This window comes from Canis aureus, chromosome 14 (genome assembly GCF_053574225.1).
Source record: "Canis aureus isolate CA01 chromosome 14, VMU_Caureus_v.1.0, whole genome shotgun sequence".
NCBI classification, from domain to species: Eukaryota; Metazoa; Chordata; class Mammalia; order Carnivora; family Canidae; genus Canis; species Canis aureus.
Window position 1 is genome coordinate 13,012,120 of NC_135624.1, and position 15,762 is coordinate 13,027,881.

Here is a 15,762-nt window from a genome sequence, read left to right on the forward strand (position 1 = left end):
TTAAGGCAAAGTAAACTGTCCTGCTCCTATTGGGTATTTCTAGATCTGCTTTTATTTAGGCTAGATAGGCCACCTAGATCAAACGGATGTGTTAGCATTAGATTATTTTCAGGACATTGTTAGTGTTAGAAGAGCCATTTTCGGGATCCCTGGGTGGCGCAGCGGTTTGGCGCCTGCCTTTGGCCCAGGGCGCGATCCTGGGGACCCGGGATCGAGTCCCACATTGGGCTCCCGGTGCATGGAGCCTGCTTCTCCCTCTGCCTGTGTCTCTGCCTCTCTCTTTCTCTCTCTGTGACTATCATAAATAAATAAAAATCTAAAAAAAAAAAAAAAAAGAGCCATTTTCCTCTCAAGAATCATTCTATAACCTTCCAAAAACAGTGATGTTCATAACTATAAATCAAGTTTCAAAATTTGAAAAGTTAAATCTCATTTTCCTTTAGAAACCACTGTTATCTAGCCACAAAGGCAGTGTGCTGTTCACTTAAGCTTGATACTGTTTGTTATCTCCTTTTGTCTGATAAAGGGTCCTGTCCTGTATACCAAATTTTCAAAGTGTATTTTTTTAAACTTCAGAATTATATAATGAGAGTAGAATTCTACGGAGACCCTAAGTACTTTTTTTCGGATTTACTTGAAGAGCACATTAACTTAGTATAGTTTTGGATATAATTTTCTAAAAATGATACATCAGTTTAAGCCACGCTTTGATGCACTTGGGTAGATCCCATGATGAATTTATAAACCACGAAGAAAATTCGAATAGAAGGTGCCCAAACAAACTAGTCAGTTAATAACTAAGGTAGTAGCTGATGTAAAGATGATTGTTAAATTGTACTTAGTTATTTCCATGGCAATATTTATCTCTTTGTTGCAAACTCTCGTAGCCAAATTGCTTCATGGTAATTTATGGAATTCCAGTGCAGTTCATATGTAGTGAGAAATCTGAATCTAACTTACACATTTAAGAGGCATTGTACTACAAATCACGTAGCACTTAGAAGTAGAAAGTGCAACTCCAGCGAGCTCTTTTGGGAGTAATAACAAATTCCAGTTTTGCTTCTTAGTCCTGAACTGAATTTAACTGTTCTATCTCTGACATTTTTTGCTGACATAGTTGACTTTGTTGTAGTGTCTTATTTTTATTTACATGCTCTACACCAAGGTGCATACTCCTTAGTTTCCTTATGTATTGCTGCAGAATATTTCACGTCCCTATGGCTACTGCCAAGGCTGCAAATAGAAGAAAACCCGTATTTGTATTCAACGTTAATTCCTTTACTACCAATTCAAGTTTCTGTCTGTTGTTTGTTGTTATGGCTGCTTTTCTGTGCTAATGAAGTATGCTTGATGGTCTTCTTGTGGGAAAAACCACTTCTACTCCTTAAGATTTTAAGGCTTTTTATAGTGGATGGCTTTACATTAGACATTACAACTGACCTATGCATCTAATTAATCAACCATAATTTTAGCTGGACCTATACTTGCATAGACCTTCTGGACCTCATACAAACCAAATACACTGGGTCAAATTTTTCTCTTCGGAGGATTGGTTTACAGAAAGCATCAGAATCACAGTCCTTCTATGTTGATACAGTATACATTGGACAGGCATCTACACTTTCAGCGTGGGATGGTATGTTGTATCTTTCCATACCTATTGAAACCTTCTGAATCTTATGTAGTAAAATCTTACCATGGAAATTACTTATATTCTTTAATTTAGATAGAAACATTAATCTATAAATATTTATGACTCATTCTTTTATCTTGATATTATAATTTAAATCATATTTTTTATTCTAAGGATAAATGTACCCTTAATGTAAGCTTTGTCATTATTGTAAGAATTAAACTTTGTAGTCCTGGATTCTGTTTACAGATATATAAACTATAGCAAACATTTTCATTTTGCTTTGATTTTTAAGAAACTAACTATGAAAATATCTGTTCCTAAAAGGCCACCATTAACATTGAAATCTGTTTGGTAAGATTCAGCTGACTATTTCCAAGGATTTAATTGTGATAATTAATGATACTTAAATGAAAACTTTATTTCTGGTAGCCTTAGCATTGTTTTTTATTTTAGTCATGTCAGTAGATGCACATATATGAGCTGTGATAATAAAATTAAATTGTGATCTTTTAAAAAAATCAACCTAATTTCAGTCACTGTGAAAAGTGACTACTACCATTTTTCAGAGGAATTTTGGGATCCTTTCCTTTGGAATTGTTTTCAAGTACAAGGTCATGAGTCAACTGGTAAAAAAATTAAATGTAACTATTTTAGAGTCACTTCTTTTGAATCCAGTCTTACCAGACCTACATTATGATTAGTGGAGCACATATATAAGACAGCTCACTTGTGTTCAGATAAATTTTGTAACTCATTAAATACCATGCATTTAGCACCTACCATGTGGCAGGCACTATGCTGGGTACTAAAGCAATTGCTGTGAACAAGACAGTCTTGGTCTTGTCCTAGTGTATCCTAGTAAGCACTGCATTCCGGGAACCTAGAACAGAGCAGAACAGGGCCACAGAAGGCTACGTGGAGCCCAGGGTTTGGTGGCTTTTATTTTCTTTTTTTTAAGATTTTATTTATTTATTCATGAGAGACAGAGAGAGAGAGAGAGAGAGAGAGAGAGAGGCAGAGACACAGGCAGAGGGAGAAGCAGGCTCCATGCAGGGAGCCCAACGTGGGACTCAAACCCGGGTCTCCGGGATCACACCCTGGATGAAGGTGGTGCTAAACCGCTGAGCCACCCGGGCTGCCCATTTGGTGGCTTTTAACTATTTTCTTTTATCTGATGAGGCTTATACATCGACAAACTTTAAAGCTTTATACTCTAGAAGTAAAAGTTTACCAAGCTTCAAAAACTGCTTACCTGATGAATCTCTTTCTAAAATTTGATTCTAAACAGCTTATTCCATGACATGGATATAATTTGATAATTTTCTTTTTAGTAACAAAAGCTGCACAATTTTATTTCCCATTTATTCTTTGTTCTTTAGAAATGCCAAAGAGAAGACTGCCAGCACTAGCAAATAAAGGGATATTTTTAAAGCACTTTCAGGTGAATCACACCAAAATTAATGGATCAAGTGTGACCAACCAATATTCTATCACCATGACTTCATACAATTGCAGTTACAATATACCCATGATGGCTGTGAGCTTTGGGCAGGTAAGCCTAGAATTTTACAAGTTACTCTTTCCAATTTATGGGAAAATAGCTTTGATCTAGTAAATGTTCTTTTTTTTTTTTTTGATCTAGTAAATTTTCTTTTTAATTTTTACATATGGCTGACATAGAGATGGGCTAATAGGACAAGATAATTTTTCTAAGGATAAATGAAGACATTGAGGCTTGTAGAACTTGAGTATGAAAATTCACTTTAAGCATTAAAAAAATCTTGAAGAAATGTATCTGTGGGAAAAGACAAGGGGAAATATTCTTAAATAGTCAGATTTAAGTAAAGTTCCTCTCTTGACTTAAAAGGAAAAATTGTGGGCCCTTTCAATATATGTTCTGAACAGAGATTGTTGAAAGCAAATTTGAGATTCTGCAATATGTTTTAAAATGTTTCTGTTATAGGGGTGCCTAGGTGGCTCAGTCAGTTAGGCATCCAACTCTTGATTTCAGCTCAGGTCATGATCTCAGAGTTGTGAAATTGTGCCCCATGGTGGGCTCCGTGCTGGGCCTTTTTCTTTCTCCCTCTTCCTCTGTCCCTAAGCCCAACCTGTTCTCATGCACATGCATGTTCTCTCTCTCTCAAAAAAAAAAAAAAAAAAAGTAAAATAATAAATAATCAATTTCTGTTCTAAACACCATTTTTTGCTTGTATCAAAATTGGTACAGTGAGGGAAAAGATAGTTTTCCACAATTTCAAAAGGATCTGAACAATTTTTTGTACTGCTTGAGTTATTTATAATAAGATCAGTATTAAATACTGTAAGGTTTTTTTTATTTTTTAAATTATTTATTTAAATTTTTTAAAAGACTTTATTTATTTTAGAGATACAGAGAGAGTATGTGCAAGCAGAGGAAGGAGCAGAGGGGGAGGGACAAGCAAACTCTGCCCTGAGCACAGAGGGGAGAAAGAGAACACAAGCTGAGGAGAGGGGCAGAGGGAGAAGCAGACTCAACTGTGGAGCAAGGAGCCCCATGTGGTGTGGGGCGGGGCTGGGGGGTTGGCGGTTTGGAGCCAAGACCCTGGGATCATGACCTGAGCTTAACCGACTGAGCCACCCAGGACCCCCTGCATTTCATTTTCTTTGAATTGTAAATGGTCTGTGTTGTTAATTTTTGTTTCTATATGCTTGCTTTTGTATGTAGGAATGTGACTGGTTTCTGTGTTCATCTTACATCCTGCAACCTCACTGAATTCCATGAATTTTTACAAAGTAAATACCCTCATGTAACCACTACTCAGATCAAGACAAAGAAAATCATTAGCTCCCCAAGAGCCTTTCTTGTGCCTTCCCCTTGTCACTATATTATTCACTCTTCACCCCTGGATAACCACTGTTTTTGACATATACCACCAATAAATAGTTTTGCTTTTGCTTGTTTTTAATCTTCGTATCAATAAATACTAGTATGTACTCTTTGCATCTAGCTCCTTTTATTCGGTATTATGACATTTCTCTTTTGCATGTAGCCATAGTTCATTCTTTGTCATTGCTTTACCATATTCCATGATGTGAATATACCACAATTTAACCATCCTATTGATTAGCTTTTGCCTTATTTCCAATTTGGCACATTATGAATAAAACTGCTATGAACATTCTTGGCATATGTCTTTCGGCAATTATGTTTATTCATTTCAGTGGACAATGAGGCTTATAGTTTTCAATTCCACAAAATTCACAGACAACTGTGAGGGATCAGAAGCAGGAGACTATCACTTGACTAGTAGAGTCACAATCTATGAATTTTCATAGCATGTGTTGCTTTTGGCAATTGATTTGCCAATCAACATTAAGCTTTTCTCCTGAGTCTGGATCAGTCTCTATGCCGATTTTATACTATCGTATATTGTTAGTTTTATAGTTGTATTATTTCTCCAAAAAAGATTTTGTTTTTTGATAGCTAAGACTTAATGTTTCTTTGCTGCCCTATGGTGATTAGCACTGTACCTTGAATGGAATGCCTGTTCAATAAATATTTGTTCGTTGAGTGATGAAGGGTATGCTCTGAATTAATGAGGTATTACTGGGATTCCAGCTGATTGCTGCACAGATGACTGAGTTGATTTTGGCCTCATTATCACAGCTGTGTAGGTATGGCCTGTGTTAATTTATGTGACACTCCTTCATGTTCTGAAGAATCTTAAATACCTGAGGCTCATTTATGTCATGTCACAGAATTGTATGATGGTGAAATAGAAATCATGTTAGCTGTTGTTATGTTTAATCATTTTATCAATATTTATTTTGGAAATTAGATCATCACAAACGAGACAGAGAATGAGTCTGTTTACAGAGGAAATAATTGGCCAGGGAAGTCAAAGATTCGTATTCAGAGAATTCAAGCTGCATCCCCACCTCTTAGTGGCAGCTTTGACATTCAAGCTTATGGACACATCCTCAAAGGTATATGGCAAAAGTTCAGAATGTGATATATATATAAATCAGTTAGATGGTGCCAATCTAAATAAACATAATAAACATTTTGGTGTATTTTTTTCTAATATGATTTCTCTACATAATTTATATAGTTGAGGTTATGTCAGTAATGTAAAGCTAAATTGTTCAGAACAAATTACATTTTCACTTTTTCTTCATCGCCTCTCCAGATATAACAGGTTATATTTCCAAAGTTTGTTTTTCTTTTATAACCCTTGGCTTGTAGGTTGTCTATAAAGTTAATCAATATTAAAAATAAAAATATTTGAGCCATATAATCTGACTTATATTACCCATGTAATTTTTGCTTCTAAGAGATACATAAATTCTTGGCATAAAAAAGATATAAATTTCATTTTTACTGTATTGGAGGAGGACAGTTGGCTTACAAGTGATAATCCACAGTACACATTTCCTATATTTTAAAGGTGAAATTTAATTGTGAATTTTTGACTCATACTATTTCCTGTCTTTCTGTGTGTGCAGGCCTTCCTGCCACCGTGTCCGCTACAGAATTACAGTTTGCTCTCCAGAGTGTAGAAAAAGTTGGACGAGTCTCAGTGACACGTGAGGGAACCTGTGCTGGATATTCATGGAACATCAAGTGGAGAAGCTCATGTGGAAAGCAAGATCTTCTACAGGTTCCTTCAATTGGCTCGAGTTTTGTTTTTTTTCTGTGTGTTGCTTGCTTATTTGCACCATGCCTCATTTTATTTTTCACCCAGCCTCATTTTTATTCTCTTTTAATTTTTGCTTATTTTTTTACCTACTTTATTTTTTAAATTTATTTTTATTTATTTATTTTACTTACTTATTTTTTATTTTTTTTATTTAAATTCAATTTGCCAACGTATAGTATAATACCCAGTGCTCATCCCATCAAGTGCCCTCCTTAGTGCCTGTCACCCAGTTACCCTATCCCCCCACCCACCTCTCCTTCCACGATCCTTTGTTTCCCAGAGTTAGGAGTCTCTCATGGTCTCTAATTTTTCCCACTCAGTTCCCCTCCTTTCCCATAAAATCCCTTTCACTATTTCTGATATTCCTCGGATGAGTGAAACCATATGATGATTGTCCTTCTCCAATTGATTTATTTCACTCAGCATAATACCCTCCAGTTCCATCCATGTCAAAGCAAATGGTGGGTATTCATCTTTTCTGATGCACCTGGCCTCATTTTTAAAAGAATTTGAGACTCTCTGTATTTTAAAAAATGGAAACTGTAGATTAAACATAAAAAAAGGAAATTGAGATGAAGATTGTTCTAAATTAAGTTGATGAGATGTTCTCTTTCATGGAGAATTGCTACTGGTACTTTATTTGCTGTCCCCTCTGGAAAGAGTCCAGGAATATGTGTTAGAAGACTCTTGACAGGGATCCCTGGGTGGCGCAGCGGGTTAGCGCCTGCCTTTGGCCCAGGGCGCGATCCTGGAGACCTGGGATCGAATCCCACATCGGGCTCTCGGTGCATGGAGCCTGCTTCTCCCTCTGCCTGTGTCTCTGCCTCTCTCTCTCTCTCTCTCTCTCTCTGTGACTATCATAAATAAATAAAAATTAAAAAAAAAAAGAAGACTCTTGACAGGAGCAGGAGGAGTCCAGGCAGGGCCTGTCTCGGGACTAAATCTGGGTATACTTTATGGGGGGACCAAGTATAATCACTGTTGCTGTCTATAATTCTACCACCATCCATTAGAGCTGTATTCTGGGGCCTTGGATACTATTCTGGTTCTAAAGGTGATCTTTTAAAGTTCACAAGGGAGTCACATGTTAAGTTGTCATCTAACTACCTTTGCTTAGAGTGTGGAGGAGGTGGGGAGGTTGGGCCCAAAGTATGTGAAAGACAGGAGTCTAGAGGAGTCTAGGGGCTCAGATTGTCAAATATTAAGAAGATGCTTTCAAGTGACAGAGTGTGAGGAAAGAGTCTCTCTCATGCACTGTTTTAGTGAGAAAGTCAATTCATATGACTTGGGGGATTATATAGTAGAGTCCGAATATAGATACCTTCTGATTTAGCAATTTCAGCTATTAAACTCTATACTACTAAAATAATAACACAAATATGAAGTGATATAGGCACAAAAGTAGTCACTGCAACAGTATTTATAATAGTAAAAACCTAGGAACCTATCCCCATCAATAGAAGAATGGTTGTTAAAATGCCACAACTTTAGCATGACTGTCATGCAGCCATAGGTAGACCCATGGATATTCACCTGGAAAGATGTCCATAACATAAGGTAGAAAAAATGCAATGGTTTACTTATGAAGCCACTATGGGAAAAAAAAAGAGGGAAAGAGAAAGGAAAAAAAGTATATAAATGTAGTGTATAATGTCCACACATAGACTATGGATGTGCAAAATAGTAACAATCATAAAGATATGGAAGTTCTTTAAGAAAATGTATCATTTAAAACTAGAATTAGAAGATTCTGTAGCTGAGCAGCTCTAATGACTGGTCTTCCTCTTGTTATCTCTGCTGGTATCTGTGCATTTATCTCCTTGTCTCTTTCCTGACCAGTCTCCTCTGCTTGCTCATCATTTCTGCTTCTCATCACCACTTCGCAACCCATGAGGCCCAACATGGAGACTCCTATCTCTTTGCTAGGTGCCGTATGTATCAGAAGCCTACCATATTGGCAGAGGGATTTTGGATTGACCAAATTGTACATATTGATTTTATTTGATTCATTTTTATTATTGGCAAAAAACATAATTCCACAAGTGGATGAAAAACCAGGATGGGCAGGGGTAAAACATGCTAAAAGAGAAAAGTTAACTCTCTAGAAAAAGGAATAAATAAATTCAACTATTCAACAGTCATTTGTCAAAGTGGTGATATTCAGAAAAAGCAAAGAACTTTCTGAGAAAATAAAATTTAGTAAAATCATTTTCCTGAGACATATTTTATTTTAAAATTTCAGGTTAATTTCAGTCATTCAATTTAACTTGTAATCGGTGCAATATATGATAAGGCAATAATATTAGTGTTATTTTATTGGGGGTATATTATGCTTACTTGTAAGAGGCTCCTTCCAAAAATATGACTAAAATGTTATAGAATGTTTTTTTTTTTATCCTTAGCTTTTATTCACTTTCAACCTTGCTTAATTAAAAAAAAAAACTAATGTGGTCATATTTATCATGGCCTTTCTAGTAAAATAATTTTGTGTAACAATAGATTAATGATTCCCATGTTATTGGAGAAAAGGCTAATATGACAGTTATGAAGATAAAGGAAGGTGGCTTATTCAGACAACGTATACTTGGAGACCTACTTCGTACACCCAGCCAACAGCCACAGGTATTCTTGAAACTTTCCTCATGACATTTAACATAATTTTAAGTGTGTAACTACTTTCTAATACATTAAAGACCAGTTAAACAGCAGATATGGTGTCTTTATTTTCCTGTGAATATTTGTGTCAATAGTTGATTAACTCAATATTATTTTGTGACTTTTGGGAAAATTATCTTCCTTATGATAAAAGCATAGATCTATAAACTTTGCTATTGCCTGTTAGAATTTGAAAATGTATTCTTTCATTTAATTTTTACGTCATTCTGTGAAGTAATTATTAATATTACTACTTTAATGATGAGGAAATTAATATGTAAGAGGTCAGAGGACTTTCTCAAGAGCAGCCTTTATTTTCCTTCATAGCACTATTCACCACTAGGTGAATTGTATGTATTTACTTTAAAAAAAAAAAATTGTAGTCTTGGGGCACCTGGGTGGCTCAGTATGAGTTGAGCATCTACCTTTGACTCAGGTCATGATCTTGGAGTCCTAGGATAGCCCCGAACTGGGGGCTCCCTGCTCAGTGGGAGTGGGCTTGTCCCTCTTCCACTCCATGTGCCCCATTCGTGCTGTCTCACAGTGCTCTCTCTCAAATAAGTAAATAAAATCTTTTTAAAAAATGTATAGTGTTGTGAAACTGTCTCTTTCCCACTAGGACATAAATCAAGTGACAGCAGGGATGTCATTGGTTGTGTTTAATGATATTTTACTGTATTTTACAACTGTGTCTTTGCATAGAAGGCACATTTGCTGAATGAATGAATGAATGGTCAAAGCAGAAAAAGTTTAAATAGAATAGAATAATTTTTATAAGCAAACAAGCAAACAAACAAAATTCCATCATTTGTTTAAATCCTATGCATATTCTCCTTAGCCATGCTACCTTTGTTCTCTCTCTGTGTGTGTGTGTTTCTTTATTTGAAGGTTGAAGTCTATGTCAATGGAATTCCAGCTAAATGTTCAGGTGACTGTGGGTTTACATGGGATGCCATGGCCACTCCATTAGTCCGGGCCATCAGCCCATCTCAAGGTAATCTCCTGCTTTTTAGCTTGGAGTAGAAGATGGAAGACAACTAGCAAAAATGTAAACTCATAATGATTTTTTAATATACTAGTTTCACCGACTCAGGCAAGCAGTTATTTCTACAGAGTTAAAAAAAAATCTATCAGATCAGAAAGCTGTGGACAGAGCATTCATTACTTATTTTTGAATAAAAAAATCACATTTGAAGATGGACTCCTCAGCCTTCTACTTCTTTAGTTTCACCACATTGGAATCAGTATCTAAAATTTCACTCTGATAAGGCATTTTTGTGAAAGGCCGCTTGCTGGGGTATTAATGGGAATCTTTCATCATATGAGACCACTTCTAGGAGATTTAGTACTAGAAGGTTGGTAATGAGACAGCTGCTGTTTAGTAAAAGAAAATAATTAGGTCCTAGACTTGAGAACTGGAGAGAAAAATTATTGCCAAGAACTCAGTCTTGGGTAACACATTGTACCATATCTTCATAATATGTTGTTACTTTAAAAAGCATGGTTACGATTTGTGTCTGAGCTCCCAGGTGCTGAAGTAAATAGCATAGCAGGTCTAAGGATTGCTGGGAGTGGCTTGTGGTTTCAGTCAGAAAGATGAGCTCAGCTACTATAATCACAGATCTGATCTTGGCTAGTAGGAAAATTCATCTGCTAATTATATATCAGGGAAAACCGGGAAATTTTAAAAACCGCACATCTCTGTGTCTGAAGAATAGATTCTTCAGACTTTTTTACATTAATGATATTACTTTGGGACAATTCATGTCACATGGGGTCAGAGCTATCAAAAATAAGAATTTGATTAACTTTCATTTGGTTGTGGTCCTTCAGTATTTACATTTTTACATTTTCTATCCTTGTATTTTGTAATGAATTTCAATTTTTTATGTACTTCCTGAAAAAATTGTTTCTTACTCAAAATAATTAATCCAAATTGCCTTTTGCCATATTTTGATAAATTTAAAAATAATTAAAAGATTAATAATGCTATAAAAACACCTATATTCTTTCATTGAAAATTAGCACTGTTAACATTTTGTCATGTTTACTTCCTATCATCAATATAAGAAAGGAAATATTATAGGAATAGCTCAGGTCCTCTCGAGGCACAATTTCTTCTTCTAGTGTCTAAAATCTCCCCAGAGGCAGTCACAATAATTAATTTTGTGTGTATTCTTTCATGCCATTTTTAATACCTTTTGTATATAACATGCACATATGGTAATTTTGCCAGTTTTTTTAAGCTTATGGAAGAGATGTTGAAATGTAAGTATCAGAGATGTTACATTGTAAATATCATTTGTATCTGACTTTTGTCATTCAACATTCATTTTGAGAAATATTTATATGGTTTTATGCATGTCTAATTCATCATTTAAAAATATTTCATGAATATATCTATTTTCATCTCTATTGATTGACATTTAGATTGTTTGCATTTTTTTGTTTTTACACATAACCATATTGAGCTTTGTTGCACAAATCTATTGTATACATACTAGAGCTTCTTTAGGGTATATGCCCAGAGAGAATTGCTGAATAAGAAACGAGTGAACGTGTATTCAGTTTATTAGATGACCAAATTGCTCCCCAGAGTGCCTGTACTTGCAGTAGGTATGAGAGTGCCATATTCTCCACATCCTTGTCAATATTTGGTATCATCAGTTTCCTAATTTTGGTCAATCTGATGGGTAAAAGGGGTTATCTCATCCTCGTCTTATTTTGTCTATTCCCTTATGAGAAATGCATGTGATCCTCTCATCTGCTTCCTGGACATTTGCATGATTTCTTCTGCAAATTGTTATTGACATCCTGTATCCATTTATCAGATTGTCTCTTTTCTATTGACTTATAGCTGCATATTACATAATATGTTTACCAATCTTTGCACATGTCTACTCCCACTATGTCACCTGCACTTTGTTTTAGTATCGTGCTCATGGAAACATTTAAATCGTTGATATATTCCAATTTATTTATCTTTTCCTCTATGGTTAACCATGGCTTTTTAATCTTATTTAAGAAACCCACCTATACATTAAAGTTGTTTGATTATGTTTTCTACTAAAATTCTAGAGTTCCACATTTTTCATTCTTAGCCATTTAAGCCCATGTAGAATCCATGTTGTATGTGATGCTATATAACCAGGGTGACTATATCATTTATGGATCAAATCTGGACACTAGAGTGAGTGTAAAAACTTTCTGTATAAGGTATTGAGACAGTGGGTGTACCCTGGTAATATTTCAGGCACTTTAGGATGTGTGTCACCCTAGATAGAGGAATCTTATTTTATCACAAGTGGGAAGTGCCCACAACACATTTTGTGCAGTTCTTCCTTTTCTCATGAATTTGTGATGGCAGTTCTGTCATAGTATAAATTCTCATATAGAGATGCCTGTTTAATTTGTCATGACAATAATTCTCCTTATGTCATTCCATATTCAGTCAGATAATTCTGCTAATCTCTCTCAACATAGAGTTAAAATATGAAACAATGCAGAACAATTCAGTGGAAAAAGTTTACCACTGGTAAATACGTGTCTATCTTTTCCCTGGTTGCTTATAGGCTTATTGTTTGTAGCCTTTGGAAGATAGGCTTATTTTTCTCTGCAAAACATTTGATTTCATAAGAACAGATTCTGTATTTTTTTTTTCATTTTAATACTGTTTTTTTTAAATTGGTCATTTTCAGGGTCCTATGAAGAAACCACAATTCTAACCATATTAGGCTCTGGATTTTCTCCCAATTCCGCTGTATCAGTTTCAGTTGGACCAATGGGTTGCTCTCTTCTTTCTGTGGATGGTAAGTCCTTTGTAAAATTATTATTATTACATCTAATTGTTTTTCTCTAAGAGAAAGTAGAATCAAAGAGCAGTATTACAGTAATCCTCCTATAGAATACCCTATGGGGGCATGAAATAGGCAGACTTCTCTGGGTAAGTGCATTATCTTGTAGATCTTTGGTTATGACCACAAACTAATTCTTTCACTGTTGCACAGTGTCTATCTCATAGCAGTTGACTTTTGTTCTTTTACCCTCATAAAGTGTTATATAGAAGCTACTATCTTTCTTTGGTATGTCTCTGGGACAGAAAAATATAAGCTGCCACTCTGGCATCCTTCTCCTTATGCTTTGACAGTATCACATTAGTAATGCAGCAAAAGGATATGGCCATCTTCCCTGACTCCTATTATCTGTATCCCTTAACACAGAATTTCAAGATTATTCACAATTTCTATTCTTGAAAAGTGAAAGCCATATTTATTTCTTTCCCTAGAAATTATCTTTCATGATCCTAGGTGTTTTCCTTAATTTTAATAGGTTGGAATTACATAAGCAAATTCACCTTCCATATAATTTGTTTTTAGTTCACATACTCTATGCATTCTTGAGATCTAAGTCAATAATGCCCCTGTATTATAAATGCACATAGACTGTTCTAAATGTAGTATGAAGGATAGGCTTTAATTTAGGTTTTGATCACCTTTCTTGATGAAACTTGATATTTTATTTAGCTTTGGACATGAATCATATATTGAATCAACAGTTTTAGAATTACTGATAAAACTGATTTTACAGATTAGGACTTTTAAATTATTATTACAATAACCTTTCTCTCTTTCTTTCTCTCTCTCTCTCTCTCTCTCTTTCTCTCTCGGCCACAGTAGAAATAAGGAGCAAATTTTTCACTTTGCTTTTTTTTTTCATCTAGCTTTTTTCTAACAGTTTCTGATTCATAACATCAAATAGCTTGTAAAGATTTCTGCCCCATTAATATATGAGTAGTTTTCCTTAGATACATTTCCTGGCATATAAAAATGAAGACCAGTGTTTATATTTGCAAACATAAAATTTCAGTAATTTTATTTTATAAAAATATTTGATTTATTGTATTTTTTTTTTTTATTACAAGAAAGTGAGATCAAGTGCCAGATTCTGAATGGAAGTGCTGGACGTTTCCCAGTTGCTGTGTCTGTAGCTGATGTTGGACTAGCACGGAATGTAGAGGGTGAAGTATTCTACTTCATTTATCAGAATCGGATCTCACACATCTGGCCTGCTTCTGGAAGCCTGGCAGGTAATAGTTAATTGTTCTAAACAAAGAAAATTGCATACATCTCCATCATTTCATTGTACCGTTTCTAGAACAGAATGGAGGGAGAGGAACCCAAACCTCCCTCATATAGAACAAAGGAGACTCCCCTTTTGGAAGGCAGGGTGATTAAATGGCTAACTAATTCTTTTGTTTCTTGTGAAGCACAAGTCAGGGTGACTGCTTATACTTACATCTTAGGTTATTGAATTAATATCATCAATTATTACATGTTTCTATAACAAGCTCATCAATTATGTCAAGATAAGATTTATTAGTTATTATTCTGCTTACCAGCTGCTCCATTTGTAACCACAGTCTCAATGGAGCTACTTGACCCAGAAAAAGTTCTAGGAACAAATCGGGGAAAGGAAAGCTGACGCAGAAGATGGAAAGAAAATAACACATTTTTCCTGTCCTGCTTCATTTCCTTTGCCTTTGTTTGACCATGCTTAGTTTTGGATTTTTGTTTTGGTCTTGATCTCTTCAGTGTGTTTTCATCTTACTTTATTTTATTTTTGTTTTCTTGGGATTTTTCTTAGTTCCTTTTACTTAGAAATATTAAAATGTGAAATTTGGGAAGAGTCTTAATTCACTTTCACACCCACAGAATGGTTGAGCATATAGAAAAAGCATAGTTTCTCTTGAGCATGAAGACACTGTAGAAAATAGATAGCAGTTGCTGCTAGTGATACCCCAAAGCAAATGGCAGTTACAAATCTGCTATTTCATTAAATCACTTAGCCCAGTTCCTTGATGGTTCCAGACTTCAGAACTCAGGCTCTGTTATGTGGTGGTGATTATATACATCTCAAGTCTGGTCCTTGGTCTATTTGCCAACCTGTCTCTTGGATGACTAGAACATTATTGACTGATGAGTTAGTTGCTGAAGTTTCCTTTTGTTATTGTTGGTCTATTATTGTTGTTTCTTCATGAAGGTGGTACTCTTTTGACTCTATCTGGATTTGGCTTTAATGAAAATTCAAAGGCATTAGTTGGAAATGAAACCTGCAATGTGATTGAAAGGGATTTGAGTAAGATAACCTGCAGGACACCAAAGGTAAGGCATCTGATTTTAGTTTTTTGTTTTTTGTTTTTTTGTTTTGTTTTGTTTTGTTTTTTTCTGAAAACTTATGAACATCTCTGTAGGTTAAACAAGTGACATTTTTATGTAGGAACTGCAGCATTACAGTGTTGTTCCCTAACGATTATTTCTTCTACATCTTTCTGCTAAGACCCTAATATGAAGCATTATATCCACATACTTATATACACATACCAATTAGAAAGACAGACACATGAACCCATGTTAAACAACATGATACAAAGGCAAAATAAAATATAGTGAGGAGAGGCTGTCAAAAAGAGTTTCACAGAAAAATTGATGGGCTATCAGAACTTGAGGGATGAATGAGAGTTGACCAGGTAAATCCAAGGATGAAAAAAATTCAGTACTAACAGACAGTCTAAAAAAAATTCAAAGAAGCAAATCTAGGCATTTTTTGTTTTTAAAAAAGAATATATGTTTTAAGTGTGTTATAGTTTCAGTTTGTTGACGATGAATAAACAAGTAAATAAGTAAAGCAAATACAAAAAAATGAAATTCCTCTTGGAATACTGCATCTTAGCATGATCTTTGTTCTTTATCTTAAAAAATAGTCTCCTAATTTAAACCAAGGTACTTGTTTGCT

The 15,762-nt window shown here is 35.1% G+C and overlaps 1 protein-coding gene across 5 annotated transcripts in view; it reads left to right on the forward strand.

Moving 5' to 3' along the window:
- The window catches only part of PKHD1L1 (PKHD1 like 1), a 148,110-nt gene that overhangs the window by 42,174 nt on the left and 90,174 nt on the right, over nucleotides 1-15,762 (forward strand). For all 5 annotated transcript variants that reach the window (XM_077846995.1, XM_077846996.1, XM_077846998.1 and 2 more), the window contains exons 22-30: nucleotides 1,473-1,636; nucleotides 3,016-3,188; nucleotides 5,455-5,602; nucleotides 6,122-6,276; nucleotides 8,815-8,937; nucleotides 9,859-9,964; nucleotides 12,669-12,779; nucleotides 13,892-14,056; nucleotides 15,010-15,131. In XM_077846995.1, coding sequence (XP_077703121.1) covers nucleotides 1,473-1,636; nucleotides 3,016-3,188; nucleotides 5,455-5,602; nucleotides 6,122-6,276; nucleotides 8,815-8,937; nucleotides 9,859-9,964; nucleotides 12,669-12,779; nucleotides 13,892-14,056; nucleotides 15,010-15,131 — 1,267 coding nt within the window. The remainder of the gene's footprint in view (nucleotides 1-1,472; nucleotides 1,637-3,015; nucleotides 3,189-5,454; nucleotides 5,603-6,121; nucleotides 6,277-8,814; nucleotides 8,938-9,858; nucleotides 9,965-12,668; nucleotides 12,780-13,891; nucleotides 14,057-15,009; nucleotides 15,132-15,762) is intronic.